At 35.4% G+C, this 12,500-nt stretch overlaps 1 protein-coding gene across 1 annotated transcript in view; it reads left to right on the forward strand.

The window, feature by feature from the left end:
* The first annotated feature begins 4,604 nt into the window (after positions 1-4,604).
* LOC135209739 (uncharacterized) overlaps positions 4,605-12,500 on the forward strand; it is a 10,365-nt gene continuing 2,469 nt past the window's right edge. The window contains exons 1-3 of the mRNA XM_064242515.1: positions 4,605-4,746; positions 11,030-11,161; positions 11,986-12,137. Of these exons, the coding sequence (XP_064098585.1) occupies positions 4,714-4,746; positions 11,030-11,161; positions 11,986-12,137 (317 nt within the window). The 5' untranslated portion in view covers positions 4,605-4,713. The remainder of the gene's footprint in view (positions 4,747-11,029; positions 11,162-11,985; positions 12,138-12,500) is intronic.

A 12,500-nucleotide genomic window follows, 5' to 3' on the forward strand; every position in this document is an offset into this window, starting at 1 on the left:
ATCATTTCAGAGATATCCAAACTAGAAAAGAAAAAGTTTATCAGTGCAATTCAAGAAACGAAGAAAGACAAAAATTTGCATATTACTAAAGCTGAAAATTCCAACTGTTTTGTAGTAATGGATAAAATTAGTTATGCGGAAAGGATGGAAAACTTAGTACTTATAAAAAGCTACGGAAAGACTCATTAGCTGATGTCATTAAAAGTTTCAATTCTAAAGCAAAAACAATACTAAAGGAATTCAGTTCAATGAAAAAGCAAGTGACGACGATCGGCCTATCCTTCCTTACCTTACATCTACGGATTGATCAAGACCTCTAAAAGAGGCTTTCCTATTCGTCCCATTATCAGTTCAACCGGTTCTGTTAGCTATAAATTTTCTAAATATCTAGTTAAATTACTATCACCTATCCTGTGTACTATTTCAAATTCCCATTTACGAAACTGTTGATTTCTGTGCTAGACTCTTCCATATTGATTTATCCAATATTGATAAATTAACCAGTTTTGATGCAACATCTTTATTCACTTAAGTTCTTATGGAAGCCTTACTTTAATATTGATCACAACATTTGGATTCGTATAATCTAGAATTACCTACTAATGTTATTATTAATTAGGTATCCCTTTGTATAAAAAATTATAAATTCCCTTTCAATGATTATTTTTATGAACAGATATTTGGTACTCTTGTCTAATATTTAACTGGAATTTTTTGAGTATAGACTTATTCCAAGAAATTTATTTTCTAAGGTATTTTGGGCTAGATATGTAGATATTGTTTTTGTATTGTAAAAGAAAATGTAAATATTCCTGATTTCCTGTATACAATTAATAATCTTGCACCATCCATAAAATTCACAATAGTATATGAAGAAAATAATTGTATACCATTTTTGGATATCTTAGTTATTAGAAATAACACCAATTTTATTTTCAAAATATATGGGAAACCCACCAATAACTTACTCTAGCCATGCTAAACAAATTAAGATGTCAACATTTTCCAGTATGCATCTCAGAGCTCAGAGAATTTATGGTCCGGAATTTTTAGAAGATGAGTTTAAAATTATTGGTAAAACAGGAGATTCATTATGTTACCCTACAGATTTTCTGAACCTTTGTAAAAAATTAAGCAAAAAAGACGTATTGCAGTCCAATCAGTATTAAATTTTTTTAAAATATTTTCTGTATACTACCATTTTATCAAAATTTAATTCTTGCTGTACCAATTTTAAAAACTACTGATATTGATTTAGTATTAAATATAATAATATTTTGAGAAATAAAATATTTAAGAATAGCTCTCCAAATTCAAACAATATTGTCTGTCCATTATCTCCCCCTCTTTATGTTATGATAACAAAAGCGGTTAACAAATCTTAGTCTAAGGGAGTAATGGAATTCCAACGTTTCCAACCGTATCATCGGTTCATCTTCAAGGAAAGGTGAGCGTGAACTGATTGGAATGGGGTCGTTCGGCGGTATTTATTGTGTCCCAGGTGCTCTGTCTGATGGGCGCTGCGTTTTCATTGTTGTTGTTGTTGTATCTGCTAGGTAGGTCGACTTTTGTTAAACGTAATCCTATCAGTAATTCATTATTTTATCATTTTATCATTTTTGGACGCAAATATTATCCGCCAAACTCATTACCTATTTAAAATGGTATTAAGGTTACCTATGAAAATATTTTCTATGATAATATCGTACCCATTTTCTTTTGTCTTATGTTTATGGCTGCCTCTGATAAATTACACAATCTTGTCTGACAGTAAATTATTTTTTCATTGCCTCATCTAGGTAAAGCACTATAGTCATTAATCATTATATTTTTAATAATGGATTCTTTGTATGAGAATATAAATTTTATATTTAGTAAAAAAATTCAATATTAAAGGGCAATTCTATTGGAAAATTAAATAAGTTGCTGACAGAAAAATCCTGATAGTTTATTCATAAAATAGAATTAGTGTCGTATTTTGACACGTCTATTCTCTCTCTCTTAATCATATCGTCTTTTTAGGGTAACCAATATTATTTGTGTTTAAAATTGGCATGATAATATAATTTGGGCTGCTAATGATGAATAAGAATATTAAATTGCAATATTTAGAGATTTGCAAACTATAGTATTGAAAACAATCCAGGTTTAAAAATAAGGGCATTTCTACACAGTCTCAATGACATTTCTTGCAATAACAGGCCTGTACCAATGGCGGCGGGGGGGGGGGGGGGGGGGGGGCGGGGGGGGGGGGGGGGTGGCCGAGGGGGCACGGTCACAAAATTTCTGGAGGTCCATATTTTCTGTGACTATCCTGTCACTGAACTGTACTTACCAGGTAATTAATTAGTTTTTTGTTAAGTCGAAGTATAAATCATAACAGCAAATAAAGTAATATGCATATTATTGTTAACATATTAAATGAATCACTCAATAACACTGAAGAAGTATTCTCGAATTTCAGTGCAAACTTTCAACATTATATGTGAAATTCTGTTAACCAAAGTCAGTACTTTGAATAACCCCTAATTGCGTAGAAGAGTATAGACCGCATACCCAGTTTTCCTTCTTAATATAACTAAAGTAACATTTTCAAGTACTTCATCTTGTATATACCTATGTATGCAATGACATTTACAGAAGAAAAGGTCCAGTTTTCGGAAAATCGAACCCTCCCCCACCCCCCATAAAAAAAAGCTCTGGATACGAGCCTGAATAATAAGTACCTCATTTTAAGGGAATTCCAAGTATAATTGAGCTTCTAACACCCTTTTCTTAAGTCTGCTACTTCATTTCGAGTAAAGGGTACCTACCGGTAGTCGTCTTCTCCTCTGCAATTTCAGGTATGCTCTAAACAGCCCCTTTTTCTATAATATATATTATATATATATATATATATATATATATATATATATATATATATATATATATATTCGTATGCTGTTGCTTTTCACTATGCATAACCTTCATCTCAGTAGCTATGAAACCTTGCAATAGTGTTTGCAATATGTTTAGATTCCGTATTAGTTTCCTTAGGATTAATATGTTCTAGTAACGTATGTTCAGATTTTGCATAATGTATTTAAAAGTTAAGGAATAAAGTAGAATGTGTGAGAGACTGAAATTAGCTTTGTTCGTTCAAAGCAAGAACTCGAGTTCTCCGTTTTTTGTTTTGGTATACGACGTACATGACTGTCAGACATGTGTGTCTTTGTCAAAAAACCACGTGAAGATTTCGCCATTTTACTGTAAAGTTGCATCATATTAGAAGCTTCTCGAGAAGTTTTGCTTACGATATACTGTTCATTTCATTGAAGATAATATAGATTCTTTTGTTATTTAACTAATTAATCTTACTGATACATTAACTCTTATATCTCTCGATTTGTCAAAAGAGAATTTGTTGGCTCATAATTACCTCAAATTTGAAGTGGAAAGATTTGTGACGTCACTCACGGATATGACATTTATTCATTCGATAAATTGCTGTGATCACATCTTTTATTTTAAGAGACTTTTAGTGTCTTAAATCACGTAATAATAGATATTGTTGATGACTCTAATCCCACTTTCTCTCTATTTATTGTTTTGAAAGAGAATTTTTCAGATAATAGCTGTGTCTAATTCCCAAAATTTTTGCCCTAGCATTTTGGGGCCGAGATATGTTGGCCAGTTTTCATACGAAGAGAGAGCAATTATGTCATTCTGAGACTTACTCTTGCATTGCAAAGAAGAGCGCGCCGAAGCAGCTCTCTCTCTCTCTCTCTCTCTCTCTCTCTCTCTCTCTCTCTCTCTCTCTCCCAGTATGAGAGAATTTTGATTTTACATTAACGTAAAGATTTTATACTTAGTGGTTGGTCACTCATAAGTTTTAGATTTATTCAATATTAGTGTTTGTTTGTGGAATCTGAGCAGACATTGTTAAGTTGTAACGGCGCATTTTTGGAATACTATAGTGAATTTTGGAGCTGCAGTAGAAGCATAATTGGTATACCAAGATTAATTGGTTTATTACAAGTTTTCGTTGCAACTTAAAAATATTATTTAGGGGGTTGGGTGAAATATTTCATTCCTTACACGTTGCAAATTCTAATGTTCTGTGTTTAATGCTTTTGAAGTGTGATTTAATTTATTCTGTGACACAATTTCGTGTTTTTCAAATTTTGGTGGTGTAATTTAATAATCTGATGCATTTTTTTTTTGCATTCACAATTTGTTTGATTAACTTGTTTGTTTTCATTATTTAATCATTGCATGTTTAATTGAGTTTAACACTTGTGAATTACTTGGCCTTTACTTAGAATTCATTTTAAGTGTTATTGTTGTTTAACACTTATGAGTCAATTAATTTTGATTTAATTTTACTTAATAATTAATTCAAGAAATAATTAAAACTTTGTGTTGTTTTCAAGTAATAATAAATTTGCCCTGCGATAGTGAATTTCGCTTATAAATCTTAAGTTTATCAACCTCGCCATTGTGTTTATGAAATGTGGATACAACGTGATACGTGTGGAACGTGAGGATGAATTTATCAACCTCGCTAAAGCACTAGGCAACAGACACGTTCCACTGGACTGGCTGTTACCACTGACAAACAGGAGACAAGTCCTGTGAGCCCTATATATCTGTGCTTGCTTGGTCTAGCGTTTCATCAGTTCACTCTTCGTTGTAGCAGCTGGAGATTCGTCTGCACCAAAGGGAGAAGGAAAGATGGAATCAGGAACGGATCGGGTTGTAAAGCTGGTATGACTAAATTATGTTCTTAATAAGTTTTTAGGGTTACTTCACTTTAATTTCATGCAATTTCTTACGGATTTATTTCAGTACTTGATAACTTGGTAATAATATGATCTCTGGTGAATAACAAAGTATTACTGGCATTTATTGTCGATAAGTCTGAGATTGTCTATCGACATTCTTATACAGCTGTTGTTCCATAATTGTGTTCGTGACTATCAGTGACTTCAATGTTTAAGCGATTCACAGTTAGGTAAATTTGTTGTGCTTGATTTGAGTTTGATTACTTGCTTTCCTCTTATTTATTCGTTTTCCCTTTGCCATTCAGGAGTGGTGGTTAAATTTAGGGTATTTATATCAGTAACGCCCATGGAGGGAAAGGCCAAGGTCTCGTTGTGCTATAATGTCGGTAGCTGACAAAATGAAGGCTTTTGTTTATATTCTTCCTGTCATCCTTTTACTCTTTGTATGTATGCGAGTATATGAATGTAATGCTTATGAACGTTTTTTAAAGATAGATTATATAATATCAAAAGTTTCGAGGGCATAAAAACATTTATTACTGAAGAGTGTTTACAACATTAGTTTACTTAGCACTATCATTGTAAAAAAAGAAAACATGCTACACTACAAAAAAAATTAGGATATCTGGTTTTAAGGGGTTTTCAGTATAGAGTGCCAATATTATCACCCTGTTATACATTATTCCTTAGTTTTCCAATAAAGTAAATCATTACTTTCTCCCTCTCAGTCAGAAATTGTACAGAATATCCTGATTGGATTCTTAAGTGTTTTCGGCCTCCATTTTCTGCATGTATTGGTGGATTCCTTTTTAACGTATCTTTACCTGAAATGTAAAATATGAACATGAAATTATCATGGAATAGAACATGTAACATTTTTATCGTTTCTCTCTCTCTCCCTCTCAGGGAAGTAATTTTGTATTTCAGTGGAGAAAATCTCTCTCTCTCTCTCTCTCTCTCTCTCTCTCTCTCTCTCTCTCTCTCTCTCTCTCTCTCTCTCTTTTCAATGAATTAATCTTTCAAATGGCGCTGTCTGCTATCATTTAGCGTTTCTGTGTTATAATGGGCAATATTAGGTATTTATATGTTTGATATTTATCTATCGATCATTATGAATGTAGACAACACCAACTTTTAGGCTAGGCTTGTGAAGAGTTCGGACGCCATAACTCTTGGCTGCCTACATCGTGCTTATGGGACTTACTACAATCCAACAAGATCTTGCTTTCATTCCTTTCTACTGTATCCACTGTCTTCAAAATATCTGCTGCATGTTCGATAAGTAGAATCATTAGATAGTTTTCCCTACAGTAAGATGAATGAATCAAGGAAACGAGGTATTTCGGCTATGAAGCCAAGCACTAGGGCACTCTCAGCCATTCAGCTATAGATGAGTTAAAATCCACAATAATGTATATCAAGCTGTATTTAGCCAACTGAAAAAAAATACTTGATTTTCTTAAAAAAGATGAATTTCATTTCTTTGTGACATTCTAGGATTTTTCTTATTTATCTTTAAAAAATAAACTAGAATTTTTAAGAAAAAAAAAAAAAAACTGAGAATGCAGTATAGAGCTATGATCTGGTTATAAAATAGATAATTTTTTTTTCAAATTTTCGTGCGATGAAGACACCAGACTGTCATGGCATTCCCTTCTTACACCGAAAGATAAAAGGCATTGTCGGCAAAATCTCCCTGCAGGGATTTTGCCAACAAAACCTTTTATCTAGTCAGGTTTGGGGATCATTAGGAATGGCCGACGAGAATGAAAACTCACGCGATGGTTTTGTGTTGAAATGATATTTCTCTTTTCTTTTATTATTGAGGAATACACTACAAGCTGCAAGTTTAATAAAATAGAGTTATGAAAGTAATTCCCTTATACTAACATAGCTGTAAATTTGAAATATCTGAAAAACACTCCTTCTGAAGCCAAACAAAGCCCTTGCAGCTCCTGTTCTACCATTCGAATAGATCAGACGTGTTCTCTTTGTTTTGGTGGTGTTCTAGACCACGAAAGCTAAAGTTTTTACAGTTTCTTTTATTTTTCATTTTTTTTATCCAGTTTAATCGACGTTTTGTAGTGAATTGCAGCAAGTCACTAAGTTATTCAACAATAGTGAACTCTATGGGTAAAACGAAGGCTCGATTAAATTGAGATTACAGTGATTATTTGGGAAATTCATCCCTTGTTCTTTGTCCAATTTGCATGCTAGCAACTTGAGTTTCCAAAGCCGAATCTTATATTATTTCATTGTGAGGCGAGGTTGCTGAGCATCTCTGTACATCCTATTCTGCAATTTTTGTGGTTAATGTACGTTGGTGTATATTCATATTTTGTTTTATGACTTCGTCGTCAATAATTTCATGTAAACTCATCTACATTTTTAAATATAGTAAAGGTTGTGTAAATTTGCTTATAATTTTTTCATGTCAACGTAAATTATAAAGTTAAAGTTTGGTTGTATTTTTTGCACTGTTAACTGTTTTTTGGCGCCACCTTGTCGTACTTGTTCGAGGATATATTCTGTTGACTTGGTTTCCTAGCCCAGAACAGCGATCATTGAACCAGAATATAAAAATTCGGAACAGATATTGCCAAAAAAATCTTTGATTAAACTACTATTGAACGAATTTGTTTCAAAGTGAGAAATACATGAATTTGATAATAAAGAATCTGTGATAAAACATAGTCCACCCACTGGTAAGTGCTTCTATGTCGAAAATGCGATTGTATGATCTGGATAATACAAAGATAAACTCGACAATTTAATACACAAAGACACGCACACACATATACATATATATATATATATATATATATATATATATGTGTGTGTGTGTGTGTGTGTGTATATATATGAATACTTATCACATCACCGTGATTCATATAAATCATTCGAGCTACAAATGTCCTTTAATATCTAATTCGCTCTACCTCGGAATGATATATTTTCATATGTACCGAGGGGGAATTTTTTAGTTGACAATAATTTCGTTCCCCCATGGGATCGAACCACCGTCCAGTTGGCCGGGGAACGAAATCAGGAAGGGACAGTGACGCTACCGAATCTGCTATCAGAGAGGCTAAAGGTTTATATCGATTCTGAGCATACAAATCACCGCCGATCTCGTTGTATTCGTAATTAGAATCGATATGAAACCCCCTCTACCATGCTAGCCGATTCGAGCGTTTGACCCACGCAGCCTTGTTATGAATACTTATCACATCACCACCGCGCGTGATTCGTATCCATCATTATATGTGAGTTACAAATGTCCTTTACTATCTAATTCGCTCTACCATAACCTCGGAATGATATATTTTCATATATTGTACCGAGGGGGAATTTTTATAGTTGATAATAATTTCGTCCCCCCATGGGATCGAACCACCGTCCCATTTGGATGGGGAACGTAAATCAGGAACGGACAGTGGAGACCCTACCGCTTCTGCTATCAGAGAGGCTAAAGGTTTATATCAATTCTGAGCATTATAAATCATCGCCAGTCCGATCTCGTTGTATTCGTAATTAGAATCAATAGTGAAACCCCCTCCACTATGCTAGCCGATTCGAGCGTTTTGACCCACGCAGCCTTGTTATGAATACCTTATCACATCACCGTGATTCATATAAATCATTCGAGATACAAATGTCCTTTAATATCTAATTCGCTCTACCTCGGAATTGAAATATTTTCATATATATACCGAGGGGGAATTTTTTAGTTGATAATAATTTCGTCCCTCCATGGGATCGAACCACCATCCAGTTGGACGGGGAACGAAATCAGGAACGGACAGTGATGCTTGTGATCTGCTATCAGAGAGGCTAAAGGTTTATATTGATTTTGAGCATTACAAATCACCGCCGATCTCGTTGTATTCGTAATTAGAATCGATATGAAACCCCCTCCACCATGGTAGCCGATTCGAGCGTTTGACCCACGCAGCCTTGTTAAGAATACTTATCACATTACCGTGATTCATATAAATCATTCAAACTACAAATGTCCTTTAATATCTAACTCGCTCTACCTCGGAATTGATATATTTTCATATATGTACCGAGAGGGGAATTTTTTAGTTGATAATAATTTCGTCCCCCCATGGGATCGAACCACCGTCCAGTTGGACGGGGAACAAAATCAGGAACGGACAGTGACGCTACCGAATCTGCTATCAGAGAGGCTAAAGGTTTATATCGATTCTGACCATTATTAATCACCGCCGATCTCAGTGTTATTCGTATTAAGCAATCGATATGAAACCCCCTCCACCATGCTAGCCGATTCGAGCGTTTGACCCACGCAGCCTTGTTATGAATACTTATCACATCACCGTGATTCATATAAATCATTCGAGCTACAAATGTCCTTTAATATCTAATTCGCTCTACCTCGGAATTGATATATTTTCATATATGTACCGAGGGGGAATTTTTTAGTTGATAATAATTTCGTCCCCCCATGGGATCGAACCACCGTCCAGTTGGATGGGGAACGAAATCAGGAACGGACAGTGACCCTACCGAATCTGCTATCAGAGAGGCTAAAGGTTTATATCAATTCTGAGCATTATAAATCACCGCCGATCTCGTTGTATTCGTAATTAGAATCAATATGAAACCCCCTCCACTATGCTAGCCGATTCGAGCGTTTGACCCACGCAGCCTTGTTATCAATACTTATCACATTACTGTGATTCATATAAATCATTCGAGCTACAAATGTCCTTTAATATCTAATTCGCTCTACCTCGGAATTGATATATTTTCATATATGTACCGAGAGGGAATTTTTTAGTTGATAATAATTTTGTTCCCCCATGGGATAGAACCACTGTCCAGTTGGTTGGGGAACGAAATCAGGAATGGACAGTGACGCTAGCGAATCTGCTATCAGAGAGGCTAAAGGTAAATATCGATTCTGACCATTACAAATCACCAGCCATCTCGTTGTATTCGTAATTAGAATCGATATGAAACCCCCTCCACCATGCTAGCCGATTCGAGCGTTTGGGACCCACGCAGCCTTGTTATGAAACTTATCACATCACCGTGCTTCATATAAAATCATTCGAGATACAAATGTCCTTTAATATCTAATTCGCTCTACCTCGATATAAACCTTTAGCCTCTCTGATAGCAGATTCGGTAGCGTCACTGTCCGTTCCTGATTTTGTTACCCGTCCAACTGGACGGTGGTTTGATCCCATGGGGGGACGAAATTATTATCACTAAAAAATTCCCCCTACGTACATATATGAAAATATATCAATTAGGAGGTAGAGCGAATTAGATATTAAAGGACATTTGTAGCTCGATTGATTTATATGAATCACGGTGATGTGATAAGTATTCTTAACAAGGCTGCGTGGGTCAAACGCTCGAATCGGCTAGCATGGTGGAGGGGGTTTCATATCGATTCTAATTACGAATACAACGAGATCGGCGGTGATTTGTAATGGTCAGAATCGATATAAACCTTTACCCTCTCTGATAGCAGATTCGGTAGCGACACTGTCCATTCCTGATTTCGTTCCCCGTCCAACTGGACGGTGGTTCGATCCCATGGGGGACAAATATTATCAACTAAAAAATTCCCCCTCGTACATATATGAAAATATATCAATTCCGAGGTAGAGCGAATTAGATATTAAAGGACATTTGTAGCTCGAATGATTTATATGAATCACGGTGATGTGATAAGTATTGATAACAAGGCTGCGTGGGTCAAACACTTGAATCGGCTAGCATGGTGGAGGGGGTTTCATATCGATTCTAATTACGAATACAACAAGATCGGCGGTGATTTGTAATGGTCAGAATCGATATAACCCTTTAGCCTCTCTGATAGTAGATTCGGTAGCGTCACTGTCCGTTCCTGATTTCGTTCCCCAGTCCAACTGGTCGGTGGTTCGATCGCATGGGGGGACGAAATTATTATCAACTAAAAAATCCCCCTCGGTACATATATGAAAATATATCAATTCCGAGGTAGAGCGAATTAGATATAAAGGACATTTTGTAGCTCGAATGGTGTATATATATATATATATATATATATATATATATATATATATATATATATATATATATACATAATATATATATATATATATATATATATATATATATATTATATATATATATATATATATATATATATATATATATATATAATATATATATATATATATATATATATATATATATATATATATCTATATATATCAATATACAGATATATATCTTCTTTTCAGCTTGAAAAGACTGCGCATATGACGCCTGATGAGCGTGAAACTTACCTGGCTAATTTCCTGTATTTTCCCCCGGGAACAAGCAATGAACAGGTGATCAAGACTTACAATGAATGGGCGCCAACATATGAGGAGGTGAGTATTTCAGTAACTGATTCATTAATAAAGCAATATATTATTTTAATAACTGATAATTGATTTTCCTATATAATTTTAAATTATTTTCTGTTATTTGTTATTTATTCCATTATTCATCATTCTCCATTTAAACTACGACCGTTCGCAGGGTAACTAACTTTGTTAATGTGGCCAACTTCCTCATAGTTAACTGGCATTGTAAGGAAAAATATATAGCATGCAAATCAACTCTCTCTCTCTCTCTCTCTCTCTCTCTCTATCTCTGAGGAAAAATTTAACGAATGAAAAGTTTTTTGAGAAACATTATTGATCTTGATTAGTGTTCATGAGAGAGAAGGATCCTTAATTCCGTACCAATTTAGAGAAGTGTAGCTTTTTAAACTGGTTCATTAATTAGATATTCACAGGAGAATCAACGAGCCTGCGTTAGTATTAGCCCCGTAAAAGGGTAGATCCGTCATACACCGCACTCGATACGCTGTAGGCGTTCCGTAAGGTCCTTTGCAGCATCCCTTCGGCCCCTAGCTGCAGCCACTTTTATTCCTATTATTTTACCTCCATTCATATTCTCTTTCTTCCATTTTACTTTCCACCCTCTGCTAACAATTATTTTATAAGGCAACTGCGAAGTTTTCGTCCTGCTACACCTTTGAAATCTTTTTACTCTAAATTTCCCTTTCAACTGTGAATGACCTCGTAGGCCCCAGTGCTTGGGCTTTGGCTTAAATCAATAGGCCAGCCAGAGCCTTCTCGTCAGGCAGCAATGAATCGCGCCAAATTCAGGATAGAACTGATGTCTTTTGGTATTCCATCCAACACAGACTCTGAGTGCAGGAGGTTACACAGCCTACCTGCTAGGCGCCGACGAAGTGACGTCTCGGGTACCAGAAGACCAGCGTCATACCCTGAGGGTGTTGGATGTCGCCGCGGGCACGGGAAGGGTGGGACTCGAACTCCGTAACAGAGGCTTCAAGTGAGTTCCGTTTACCATTTGCAGCTGTAGTCATTCCAAAATTAAATGAGCTCTCTGGCAGGGCTCCCCACGTGTGGTTAATCTCCGGGCATCTGCCAAATCTGTAACAGCCAAATATCATAATTTTCGTTGCACAAAATTTTAAGTCAATTACGTACATAGGTTCACGATTGAGTAAGTTTTTTTCTATATGCAAGAACAATAAAACGGAATCAGATTTTCTATCAACATGGCATCTCATTTTGGCGTTGTTTCCAATATTTCAAACAGCTCCAAGTGCGTTTAAATCCACGGATAAGCTGTTAGATTCTCTCCAGGGGCGGACCTTCGGGGGCCAAGGTATTTGTACGGAGGCATTTCCCC

This window comes from Macrobrachium nipponense, chromosome 38 (genome assembly GCF_015104395.2).
Source record: "Macrobrachium nipponense isolate FS-2020 chromosome 38, ASM1510439v2, whole genome shotgun sequence".
Lineage (NCBI taxonomy): Eukaryota > Metazoa > Arthropoda > Malacostraca > Decapoda > Palaemonidae > Macrobrachium > Macrobrachium nipponense.